This window comes from Serinus canaria, chromosome 10, assembly GCF_022539315.1.
Source record: "Serinus canaria isolate serCan28SL12 chromosome 10, serCan2020, whole genome shotgun sequence".
Lineage (NCBI taxonomy): Eukaryota > Metazoa > Chordata > Aves > Passeriformes > Fringillidae > Serinus > Serinus canaria.
Genome location: NC_066324.1, coordinates 16,621,029 through 16,634,590, shown reverse-complemented (window position 1 = coordinate 16,634,590; position 13,562 = coordinate 16,621,029). Strand labels below are relative to the sequence as shown.

Sequence of the window (13,562 nt, the reverse complement as noted above, 5' to 3'; positions counted from 1 at the left end):
ACCTATCAATGCACACTGGAGAAAAGGAGTTGGACCAGCCCAAACCACAGCAAGAATTAACAATATGCAACTGAAAGCAACAAACCTCACTTTGATGCATCCATCCCAGAGATTACATGGGCTCAACAACTACAAACTGCAGCTTCTCATATGAATCAGGGGTGTTTATGATTTAACCTGTTTCTAATTCATTAATTTTCAACTGGCTGTGTCAGCAGATGGTAGAGAAAGAAAATCAAAGAGCTGGGAGTGGAAATTTGCACATTTGTATTCTATCAAGACAGAAGGCTGCTTTCATTTGGCACTAGACAGCAAAGCTACTTTTGAAACAAGTTTTAAACCATCTACAGAAACCTGCAATTTATTTGATGTTTATTAAACCTGAGCCTGACAGCCTCAGAGAAAAAGGCATGTGATGAATTCTGTGTGATGAATTCTGGCAATCCTCCTCAACCCCTCATTACATAAGCCTTAATGTTACATCCTACACTGCTCACACTAACAAAGGCTATAAATTCTTCTGGGCTACTTAACTTTGTGATTTCTTACTACTAAAACCTATTACAGTAAAGAATGATGTAGTTTGAATGTCAATGAAGTGAAATTTTGACAAGAATGACTCAGTGCTGTTTGGAACACCTCACTTTTCCATATAACATGCTTAGAATGGGACCATTCAGCTCCATGTTTGTTGGCAAACTTGCCATTTTTTGCTGTTGCACTTGCTTGCTTGGGAATATTTTGAATATTGGAAATTTGTATCAGCCCTTCCTCTCTGCTGCCAAGCAGATTCTATAAACCCAAGTTTCAAGGCAGTCTGACCTCTTCACAAATACTGATTTTAGCCCCCTCTGCAAAACTGAGCTCTAATTCTTTCCTTTACTAATCACAGTGTTTTTAAAGCAATGTACTGTTGGGGCATTTTGGTTTGGTTTTCTGGCTAAAAAACCTTCTCAGCTTTGGTACATTATATACAAGAGCACCTGGACATCTATTGTGTGGTCCTGGCTGTAGTTTTAAATACTGCTTCTAGGGTAATTTCTTCCCACCTGATTCATCACTATAGCTTAAAAATCCAGGGCTGAAGCTTTGGACTCTTCCCTGGATGTACAGCCACAGCCACCAGGTCACCTTCCAGACAGAAAAACAAAGCCCAGGAGTGCTGTACTGAGCCTGACACATGCTAGAGATGTAATAAATAGCCTTGATTTTTCCTGAAGCAGTGCCTTACTTGCAGGTGAAAATATATAACATCAAAACACAGGATACAACACTGACTCCACGAGAGAAAAACTGCAGTTTGCACATGTCTGGATTTTAGTATTGGTTTGTTTTGCTTCATGCCAAGATGTTAATACTGTACCTTCTTTAGGATGATATCAATGTAACCTGCAATTAACTGAGAGATCTGTTCTCCTTCAGTGGTCTGTACTGAGTAATAGCTTTCCTGATATTCACCAAAATCCTGAAGAAAAAGGGGAAAAATCCCAAAACTTATTTGAAAGTGCGAAGTAAGTAAATGAAGAAACAGTATCGAATATGAGAAAATTCAAATGCTGAAATTGTATAGACATTTTATTATATCCAACAGTAAGTTAAACTTCTCCAAGATTCTAAACCAGTCTGTATGCAAGACTGAAGGAAGAGAGAAGAAAGCTTTTTATTTCAGTTTATTCACAGATGTTTCCTTAACTGAAATACCCAAGAGATACTTCGTCTAACTTTAGCTCCATCACTTCAAAGTACCTTTTCATATACAAAATGTACATTGCCGTGGTCTCCTATTGACCAAATAATTAGCAAAATATCACATTCATAAAGCTTCTCTAAATTTGTAATTATCAAAAACATGAATGAGCCAGCTGACTTTGTTTATGTTCATATCTTGCAAGTCACAAAGTACATTATGACATTATGAATGACAAGCATAACTATTTACACAAGGGTGAATAATAATACTTTCTTAACTGGTTCATCAGTTAGCACAAACCAGATTTAAACAGTGGTTTGTTGAAAGATTTAAACAGTACTTCTGAGGAACTGGCCTGTCCAGAAGCACCAAACTACAGACTGAACCTGGACTACAGCATGTGCCAATTTATTACTTGAGGACTCAGTGACTCTGTCAGGCTAGAAAATGAGAGATGGAACAAGTTACAATACAGAGACTGTTCTAGGCCTCCCTGCCACACAAATCCCTTGTCCTGTGAATACACACAGCAGGATTACCAGAGTGAAGCTTTTAGGTGAGGCAGCCCAGCGTTTCACAGTTGTCAGGGGCCATTCCTGCAACACCTCCTTGGTCTTCTCATCCACACGCATCACAGAGTCCTTGGTGACCCCCAGCAAACGAGGAACCAGCTTGTTTTTGCCTTTCATTTTTTCCTATAACATGTGGAAGATTGTTTTCCATACAAATGCAGCTTTCCACAGGACAAAGGAAAAGCAAGATGGAATATACTGCAAAGGGAAGCAACTGGCATGCAGACAGTGACAACTGAAAACTCCAGGCTTAGTTTGTCTGTTTACAGACACTGATTTTGAAGCAATGCATTAAGAGGCTCTGGTCTTTAGTGCATCCTTACTATTCAGTTCAAAAGATAACCCTATCAGTGAAATTTTGCCTGATGGGCAGGAAGAAAGGTGAGCAGGACTCCATGATATCAGAAGGCTAATCAATTACTTTATTATACTATATTATTCTATACTATATTACTAAACTGAACCTGAACAAGAACTCAACTGAACAAAATCTCCTGACCAACCATCAGGACACAGCTTCCAGAGATTGGTCAAGAAAACAAAACACACACACAACACTCACACCAGAATCCAATTACCAAATCCCTTCAGGTAAACAATCTTCCATAATGCATTCCACTTGTGCACAAACACAGGAGCAGCAAATGAGATAAGAATTGTTTTGATCATTCTTTACTCTGCTTCTCTCAGGTTCAGAGAATGTGAATCCCATACAACCCCTCTTCTCACTCCTCCAGGAAACTGCAATATCTTAGTGGCAGAGGTAGCAAACCTTAGCTTAGAGAGGGACCTGAGATAATCCATAACCAAGGAGACAGGATGGTCCCAGCAAGAGCTGTGTTACCTTCACAAGAAAAAAGGACACCCCGTAGGTGCGCAGGGAACGCGCCAGCTTCACATACTTCACTTTGGCCTCTATTTCTGTCATCTCACCACAGTTTTTGTGCTCCTGTAAGAGAGTTCAGTATCAATTAGGCAGAACCAAAGCTTTTGAGAAACAAACAGAAAAAAAAGCACCATTTTTATCTATTTTAGGATGCTTAGTTCATAACAATTACAGTTAGAATATTTGTAAAAATACTGGGTAGAAATGGTAGCAAAACTATCACATAATGCCTCACACCAGAGAAAATAACTAAGCTGGGCAAACAGAACTCTCCTCTTTGACCATCAACCATTCAATCTGTGCCTCAGACCACGCACATTAAATCCCTTCTGACACACTTTAAAATTCTAGGTATTCCTGCTACTTGACCCCATTAGGTTTCATACAATTAATGCCTGTTCACTCAGTTTTTAAATGTAATTTAAGTGTACCTGCATCCTTTTTTTTCCTCCCAGAAAGATTATTTATTCCTGCTTTGTACCCAAAACTTCTGACTCATGACAGCCTCACACCTTGTACTTGAGATCATTTCTCATGTCTTGTAGGTACTTCCAATGGACCTTTTTGCCAGGTGCAGCATTAACCAAACTTTTTTTCCATCACAGGAAAATATCTCTACAGCTGAGGAACAAACAATGATTTTTCTGAATAGTGCATCCTGAAATACTGAACTAAGTGTGTCTTATAACTCAGTCTTTATTTACTATTTAAACAATTTGGTGATTAGCAGACTGATTTATTAAATTTCAATAGCATCTGTTCTCCTATCCAGACCACTGTTCTGAAAACCACATCCCAGTGTCCCCCTGTTTAAATCCTGTTTGTGGGATTCCCTATGCCAACCCATCTTCCCCTCACGTGCTTCTCAACTGCCGGTTGCCACCTCTTGGGTGCTGACTGGTGGCAGCAGGGGGAGCACCAGGAACACGGGAAACGCCTTCTTACTCCACTTGCTCCCACCTCAACAGCGTGGGAGCTTCCAAGGGAGAGAGAGCACTGGGAGGGGAACTGCAACTCCAAAAACCTCTTGCATCCCAAGAACACAGGCTGCTCCCATCTGTCAACTTCAGCAGAGAACACAGCCAGGGTCCCAAAAGAACGAGGAGCACAAATGTAGCACCAGCCAAGCTCCAGACCTCCATGGCTTGGGAAAGAGCTGAGTTTTCTTCAGCAAGACAGCTCACATATTCTACCTTGTTGATTCTTTGCCCAGATGAGTGCCCCCACTGATGAGCCTCTGATCCATGCACTATAGCACATGATAGGAACTACTCATAGGTCATATCTGACATGGGCAAAAATCCCAAGCTATAAAGCATGGCTGCAATACTCAGAAGTGAATGAATCTGGTTTTGGCTTCAACTGCAATGTCACTGCACCACCTAAAGGTGCACAGGAAAGTGTCAGACACACTCATCTACAGGAAGTACTGAAGACTCAAGGTAGAACAGACTCACTAAGTTGGAGGATTCTTCAGCTGGGAGCATAGCAGACAAAAGAAAGGATGTGACCTGCTCCTGCTCTTGAACTTGTCTCCCTAGCTGGGATCACAGATCTCTGGTGTGTCCTTCCAGAAGCCATGAGACTTTATTTCACCTGCTGACCTCAGAATTTTCCATGGCATTGCCAAACTTGTATTTCAGTGGGCAGAGTTACCTGGTGCATCCACAGAACTCAGACTCTGAGACCACTTCTAACAATGCCAGCACATTTTGCCATTTATATTTAACTGCTCCAGTCTTTCACAAGGGGGTGATTCCCACACACAGCACTGAATTCAAGCATTAACAAGCAGAACTGAGGCTCATGTTTGAATGAGGCATGAAATTAAAACTGGCTTTCCTAAACATTTGTCTATTTTAATATAAATATGCATTTTTATATTCAATGCAACTGACAAAAAGATCTTTAAAACACTTAATTTTCACTCTCTCCACTTAACAATGCACATTGGATAACCATCAGTAAAGAAAAAATGATCAGGACAATAAATCTGCTGAAGGAATAAAATAAAAGCTGTCAAATACTTGATACTTCATTTTCTGATAGCTATATAGTTCAAAGTTCTTTGTATACATACAAAGTATACACCTGGGAATCCCAGATTTTTCTTACAAAGGCAGTGAAACTACAGTAGTTTTTTAGCCTCACAATTACCTGAAATATTCTCTTTTCAGCCCCTCTTTGTTTGGTATATTCTTTAGGCAGGAATTCTTTCAGGCTAGGAAAAAAAAAAAAAAAGAAATTCCCAAGTTAATGGTTCCTCCTTGAGGAGAGATGCTTTCCATCCCTCTTTACTGGCACTGGGTCCCCCAGGCTTCCTGATGTGGGTGTTAAACACTTGCACAACAAAACAAAACTAAATAGAGCAAGAGCAAGTGGTTGTCTCACCACTTGAATTGCTGCCCCATGTAGGACCTTTTCATGTTTTGAAAATTCATCAAAAATCAACAATAGCTGAGACACTTTCCAATTTTGAATTCTAGGATGTGTCTCAGCAGCTCAGAGGGTTTCATATCTAAATGTAACTGTAATTACACTTAGTGTGATCTGGGAGAAGGGGACATGGAGGCTTGAGCCAGCTCTGGACACTGCCAGCAGCACTTGGATTTACTGATGTGTGGGACCAAGTTCCTTCTCTGTGCCATCCAAGCAGTGTTAGAACACTAATACTGTACTGAAAAACCAGACACTCATTTAAGGGAACACTTAATACCACTGTGTTGTCTCAAAGTAAAAAAAGAGGCAGTTTTAATTTCTGCAGCACTCGGGTTCTAAGGCTTTCAGAACAGGGATTAAATTAAACAAGTTCAGCCAGAAGGAATCCTTCAACACCTCATCTGCCCCTCCTTGTGTATAATCACCCTTGATCTCAGCCAGATTTCAGCCTAACCTGAGGGCATGACAGCATCATGCTTTAACAAATAACTGTTCTGGATTGTACCTTCCCACCTGGAATATTCTACTCTGATGAAACTATGTCATATATTCAGCAGGTCTTTTTCCACCTGAAGAAACTTGCACAATTTAAATAATTAGTCCCTAAGGATTCCCCGTATTTTGGACAATTAAGAATCATAGAAAAAGTAGGACTGGAGAAAGTCCTCCTTATTCTGATTTATTCAGTAAACAAGCAACACTTAACACTGAAGGCTAGACTACCTACTGGGATACAAAGTTAGACATTTTGAGAAGGATGGATTGTTTTAAATAAGAGTGGCAAAAATATTGCTCAACTGTTCTGTGGGAGTTGCTTTGTTTTTATATCCTGAGGGTGTTTTTGTTGGGTTTTTTATTTATATTACTGTGCATTTTTTTGTTTGTGTTTTTAAACACAAAAGACTGCCATTGCAGACAATCAAAAAATAGATCAAAACACTAAATTAAGATTTTGTGCTTCAAAAATATTACTCAGTACTGAGATCAAACATTTGGTCTTTTCCATATTATAAAACAAAGTAAGAACAACTTTCCTTGCTAATCTTTCTTCTGATGTTCTCAGAGCTACATCTCACTTATCCATGATAAAGAAATCTCTTCTTGGGGACTTATTTACAAAGACACATCATAGGGTAGGGAAGGCTGGAGAGCCAAATTAAAACTGTAGATAAGGACTGAATACAGCTTATTATCTTAAAAAGCTGGTCTATCTACTGTGAAACAACTGGTGGTTTTATACAGAATTTCACAGGTTCAAACCAGTTCAGTTAAATTCAATTCCAAAGCAAACTAAGAAAACAACAAAACCAAACCTGAATTAAACAAAGTTTCATTCTGGAAATCGATTTATATAAACAAATAGATTATAGCTATCAACACACTTGAAATAATCATCTTTTATTAGCTAATTTTCTCAGCTATCTGTATACAGATAAACTATCAAAACCATTACCTTCTTAAGCTTGCCTACTTAATTTTTAATTAATATAACACTTTAAAAACATTTCTAAGCAAACATTACTTGGAGCCTCATAAGCAGCAAGGGCTAAGAAAACAACTTTGTGCTTTGTACACTAAGCAGCAACTGTAATACCCCTGCACACGTGGGTGCCAATTGGATTGGAAGTTTTTTCTTTCTATCACCTTCCACTACTTTTAAATCAAGAGGCAAGTGATCACCTCATCTGAAAGGGTGAACTGAAGTCATATTAATTCTACCTATAATCCAGATATCTTCTTTATAGACACTTTATTTTGCAGCTTTTTAATGGAGCTAGCAAAAACAATGGAAATATAATTTAGCCTTCTTAAATCCCCTAAATTACACCTATCAGAATGTGCACATTGAACTCAGTAAAAAACACCCCAGCTAACAGCAAGCAGTGTTGATTTCACTTGGCTTACACTGCATTTCATCTTGCAGTTCCTTAAAAAGTTACATGAGTGCCAACACTTGGATTGTTTCTCATTAGCCTAAATATGTTAAAAAACACATCTTAATTCAGCAAAGCAGGTTAGATTCAAGAACTGAGCTCAGCATCCAGCTCACTCATCACTTGCAGCCTGTTTGCCAGTGTGCTTGCACAGAAGTGCAGGTGTGTAGTTTGAGGAGCTCCTTTCCCATCTGCAGAGGAACAGTGTGAGCTCTTGATGAGATATTCTCTCAGCAAATTCAGCCCAGGGTAGCCTCTGCAGGTGCCATGCAAAGCTAGATCTGTACCACAAAGAAGGACTACTTTTAAATTGACAGTTTAATGCTTTCACAATTTACTTTGGCATGAGCTTCATGTTGAATTCCATCCACCAATACCAATGTCTTAGCAAGAGGCAGGCAAAAATCTTCATCTGTGCCAAGAATATTTTAGCAATGACAAAAAAGGATACAAAAGGTGTCTCTACACAAACATATTGTAGACAGGCAACTAAGCTAAGCTGTTTCCAAACAATAGCATTAAATACTAGTGCTGTGCTGGTTTTTTTATGAGCTGACAGATTCTCCTTAAAGGAACCTGTAGCATCTTAAGGTTTCGGTAGAGAGGGACTGGCTACCTCTCAAATGTATTTCACATATTGAGCTACAGCATACAGTTTAAATAAAAAAAACTACTTTCTTACTTGAAAATTATCAGTGTTTATGCATTAAACAGTAGAAAATAGTTGGATGAATTTTTTTAAAAAGCTTGTTCTTTTTCAAGGGAATAAAAAAAACATGACTTTTTCTGAAAGGCTAAGACATGAATCTTCAGGGAAAAAAAAGAGCATTTACCTACACTTTTCTCTATATTGTTCATAGTGAGCCAGGATCATTTGGCTCACTTAGACTCACAAAACAAAAGCATGAAGTTTCAAGGCTGCCATGATGGCTATGTAAAATAAAGATATCACCACTAAATAAGCATGTACTCTTCAAATTAGGAGACAATGACCAGGGACTTAGAGTTCTGGAGCAGGTTCATCTACAGAGGAAAAAACTGAATTACCTCCAAATAAGAAATGCTTAATTTTATGTAACTGATTAAACACCAGGACAGAGAGCAATTACACTTGGTCACCTGCCAAGTTTGGTTCAAATGCAATCAAAGCCCTAAATGAAAATAAAACAAGAGCAGAGAAAAATGCCCTACTGTATATAAGAAGGTTCTGAATTTTGGAATTCTGGTTCAAAATGGTTTCCACTGGAGTAACATTACTTTTCTAACAGATTGTTCAGTTATTAATACCTTTCATCCCTATTAGGATTAAAAAAGCATAATGCACATTATAGGAGGGATGACTGTTTCATGATGGGCTCCAAACTGTCCAGCACTGCATACAAAGTACAAGTAGTACATGCTTACAAAGCAGCTTCAGTGCACCATAAAACACACTCACTATATGGGAGCTTAAAGAAAAGAGAAAGAAACTTTCCACTGAAAAAAACCAAGCAGTGCATTAGAAAATCCTAAAAAGTTTAAGCAACTGAATGCTGTTCAGTAGTTTGCAAAAGCCACTGGTTAAGCTTGTGGGAAATCACTGCTTTAAAATTGAAAAGCAACCATTGCTGGGAAGACCTAAGTCTTGAAATTGTGACCATGACACAACATGAGCTTATCATGACATAATGCCCAAAGGTTTGCTGCAGGAATACTCTTCAGTGAGTGGAGTGAGAAGGGAAGAATAAGCAGACAATGGACAAATCCCAGAGAAAGATTGTTGCCTAAGTGATCACAGCTCTAGGAAATAAAAAGCAGGAGTACACTGAAGCTGTTACACTGGGCCCCTGTAATTCTTAGACATCAGTAGTTCTAATGGGAAACATTCATGGGTCAGTCAAGAGCAGACAGACAGTAAAAAGAAAAGCTGATTATTAATTGGAACTGAAAGATGTTTGTTTGCATAACTGAACTGCTGCTTCAGGAACAGGCTTCAGAAGCAAAGTGTTTGAGACAAGCAGAGCTGCAGCACTGCCCATTGTACAGCAAGACATCACCTCAGAGTGGTTCCCTGAGATACCATAAACCCCAAAGTGGCTCTCAAAGGAAGCCTGAGGCAGCACTGAGTACTCTGCCAGTGGAACAGGACAGAAACCAAACACACACCCATTGCTGTGTGCCTCCAATTAAGGATTAATGAGCCCCCCCAGTGTAGGCAAGGCTTGATGGACTGGGCAGTAAATAGCTCTCTTTTACCTTCCTACATTGCCTTCCTCAGACTTCAGCTCTTGGTTAATTCTACTGCAGGTAAGCCAATCAGAAAACTGAAATCAGTAGAAAAATAGGACATCTAAATTTCAGTCAAACTCATCTTGCCCTCCTAATAGCAGCAAATTGAGTGTCACAATAAAGATGAAAGGATGAGCCACTTGTGAGCAGGACTTCTGTCCTGGCCTGACACAAAGAGCACAGGTCTAGAATTCCATTCATACAATGCCATGAGAGGCTGAATCTGACCAAGTGATTAATGCCACCAAAAAGTTTTGAAAATTTAATTTCTACACACAGGAGTATTCCCTTTATTCAAATGACAACACTTCTTTCCATTCTTGTACTTTCCTGGTACTAAGTGTGTACTTAAGTGGCACTCTGGGAGGAGCCAGTGTCCTGATTAGTGCTGTCTAATAAGCCACTGCCAAAGGTCCCCTCAGCAGCTGAGGTTGCTGATTTGTGCAATAAAGCTCCTTTCACTGGGAGATTTGCTATTGAAAATACACTGAATCTGATTACCTCTGCTTGGAGTAATAAAATGTGCTTAATCTGTGACAACTCAACATTAGTTACACTTGAGGTCACCCAAATTTAGAAGTTAGAAGTGTTTACTCTAAAAATCCAGGTTTATGTTTGTGTTCTACATGAGGTCCAAACTGGATCTGTGCTTGAAAGCCTCCAAATTCACAAGCCTTCTCAAAGGAGACAGGATGGGAGCCATTCAGAATGTCATCACGAGCCTAGAGGAGACAAACAAAGATGTGTCAGAGACACCCAAACAGCTAATCCATCTCCAGTTCCTTGAAAGCTTGAACACAGCCAGCAACACACCCTCTTCCTTCTGAATGCCTTTATCATTCCATTCTGGATATGTATGTGACTAATCAAACAAAGGGCTAGATTATTTCATGGTGAGTGTCTATGGAGACTTACCGAAGCTATGGTTGTATCAGCTTTGATCAAAAAGAGAATTTGGCAGCCATTTCCTGATGCAGGAGTAAACAAAACACAACCTGCACATGAACTTCTGTCTATGTACACACACACGTACAGATGCATGTGTGTGCAAACACACACATGGAAAAGCTTTCATCCCACTGCCTCATGTAGGAGGGAAAAACATCTCCATAATTAGAGGGTAAAAACAAAATTACTGTAACAGATATGGCAACAGGGACAGGCCCACAGCATTTTTCTTCCTTCTGTGTAAATTTGGTAGTCATTGAAGATGACAGATTTTATAGCTCTGGCAGTAGAAGGCTCACCTACCCATAAACAAAGCATTATCAACACATACTGTCATAGCAGCCTGGATGAAATATTTCAGTGGCAGAACAGCTCAGTATGAGAGTCTTCTAAAATACTTCAAAGAGCTACAGCTGTTCTACAAGCAATAGAACAGCCTTACCTTTTGCCTCAGATTTTTAAAATGTAATTTATAGCAAATCAGGTATAACACAGCACATTTCATCAAACTTTCAATTTTTTTTTTCTTTGAAAAAAAACCCCAAAACTTTAACAAAGAATTTAAAGCCTACTTTTTTTTTTTCAGACTGAATTGCAGGCAACTGCAATGGCACCTTCAGTTAAATACTATCTCCTGCATAAAGCTCCTGGCTTTGCTAAGGTATGCACAGTCCCTCTGACAGCTTAGGAAACCAGTCTAGATGGACTCCTACTGTGTTACATGACATGGCCCCTTCTGCTGGAAAACCTGCCTGCCTTGTGTGCTGTCTGGGTTGAAGATTAGAAAGGAGTCTCACTGATCAGGTAGAAGAGAAAAAGACATGAAAAACAGAAAGCTGTTCACAGGAGTGGAGGGAGGAGAGGGAGGAGAGGGAGGAGAGGGGAACTAAAGAGAGCAACTTTGGACTAAAGATATGTGCCAATTTTAGGGAAGCAGAATGTGAAAGCCAGTGGATTTTTGGCTCAGTGTCCATGACAGGGTTCAAAGCATTGGATTAAAAAAAAAATCAGCAAAGCCTCTCTACTATCATTCAGGTGTTTTCGGAGGGCTAGACAAAAGAGCAAAACTAAATCACATCCAGAACTGGAATTCTAAAGGATGGAATATTTGAGCAGTGTATTTTTATTCTAATTAATCTCTATGGGTTTCCTCAGACAAGGCAGAAAGTACTGTACCTGAACATAGAGCAAATTAAGCTGAACAGGATCTCTTGAATCCACATTCTGGTCGGAATAGAAGAACTTTCGTCTCAAGAGCAGCGTTTCATTCTCATCCACTCCTTGCTCCCGGAAGGTGCGGCTGTGATCCAGCCAGTTCACTGCAACAGAGGCACAGCCATGCCCACTGTAAAATCCACACAGCCCTTGTCAAACAATGGGATAATGGGCATTTCCACTGTGGGGAACTGTGATCAGCCCTTCACTGCAACAGAGGCACAGCCATGCCCCCAGTTAAACCCACACTGCTGCAGGGCTCACAGCCCTAGTCACACTCGGGGCTAACTGGCATTTCCACTGTGGGGGGAAACTCCACAGGAAATGTGGAGTTTCATTTCTGGTGCTAGTCATCAGTGCTGAAGGTTTGCTACAAATGAGAACTGTAAAACAGCACTGCTGAGAAACAAGGATTATACTGCAGCATAAACATTGTTAATATTGAAGAAACAACTACAGAGATGTTTTACTAGTAAATTTGTATCTTTAAAGCTTCACAACAAAATAAGTGTACCACATTTTACCTCTAACACTAATGATTCTGTTTACCTTTCTTATCCCTGAACACCATTTTAAAACATCTTCCTGCCACTTACAGTTAACCTTAGTGTTTTACAGTAAAACAGAAAAACCAATTACAATGACTTAGCACACAAACCAAATCAAATACTGTCTTAGTTCTTTGGCAAACTTCACTTACAGTTCAAAACTTACACTCTCAAACACAAAACTACCTTTTGATGGCTTTCAGTAGGAATCAATTATTAAATATCCAGCTTTAATGAAGGGACAAAACCAACCTTTCTGAATTCCAACTGAAGTTGGAATACCCCTACCAAACACATAGCAAATGCACTTCAGAACACCTGCTAACTCTCAAACCTACCCATTCAGTTAATTTAAAAAATACTCAATTGCAGACAGCACTTCATATAAAAGGGATGCAAAATACAGCCAGGAACCAAGTGAAACCCACTGAATGGCCTCTGCATGGCTTCTTTGCACTATAATGTGGAAAGATATTAATCTAAGAATTACCCTGGAATACTTTACTCACAATCATCATCTGTGTGAAGCTTGGCCTTCAGTTTTTCCATTTTTCTTTCATCACGTAACAGGGTCCTGTCTTTCTTAAGTGTTCCTGTACTCTCCTCTTTCTTCTCTTCAATGCTCTCCTGGATTAATGAATACTCCTCATAATTTGTTATTCCTGGAATTATAAATAAATCCAATATCTGACCTCATTTTTTCAGTACATTATTTCTTTGTCTTATGGTGCATTTGCCACTTTCAGAAAGGTATTAAGATTTTTTTTTTCTGCTGCCTACCCAAGAGAAGCTGCCAGTTTAAAAACATGATGGAATGTAAAATAACTGTAAACTCAAAATGGAGACAGGCTATGGTGAATTTCCATTCATGGATGCCTACAATTGCTTCCTGAGGACTGAGCAATTTGAGATTGCCCATGATGTAAAAGAAATGTGGCAGAGCCAACTGAGGAACAGAAACCATGTGAAATTCATGATTTTTTTGCTTAAAGTGTTATGACTCAACTCTTCCTGTGAATTTTACATGAAACTGAATCAAAAATCAGTTCAAAATATTTAGCA

At 39.3% G+C, this 13,562-nt stretch overlaps 1 protein-coding gene across 7 annotated transcripts in view; it reads right to left on the bottom strand.

The window, feature by feature from the left end:
* Window positions 1-13,562, bottom strand: part of TLN2 (talin 2) — a 142,117-nt gene that overhangs the window by 68,768 nt on the left and 59,787 nt on the right. For 6 of the 7 annotated variants that reach the window (XM_050978415.1, XM_030228226.2, XM_030228225.2 and 3 more), the window contains 7 exons: window positions 13,010-13,162; window positions 11,914-12,056; window positions 10,384-10,511; window positions 5,306-5,369; window positions 3,107-3,211; window positions 2,230-2,385; window positions 1,364-1,465 (listed from right to left, as the gene is read on the bottom strand). In XM_050978415.1, coding sequence (XP_050834372.1) covers window positions 1,364-1,465; window positions 2,230-2,385; window positions 3,107-3,211; window positions 5,306-5,369; window positions 10,384-10,511; window positions 11,914-12,056; window positions 13,010-13,162 — 851 coding nt within the window. Of the gene's footprint in view, window positions 1-1,363; window positions 1,466-2,229; window positions 2,386-3,106; window positions 3,212-5,305; window positions 5,370-10,290; window positions 10,512-11,913; window positions 12,057-13,009; window positions 13,163-13,562 lie in introns of those variants that run through there. The other variant, XM_018913764.3, reaches the window with a different exon arrangement.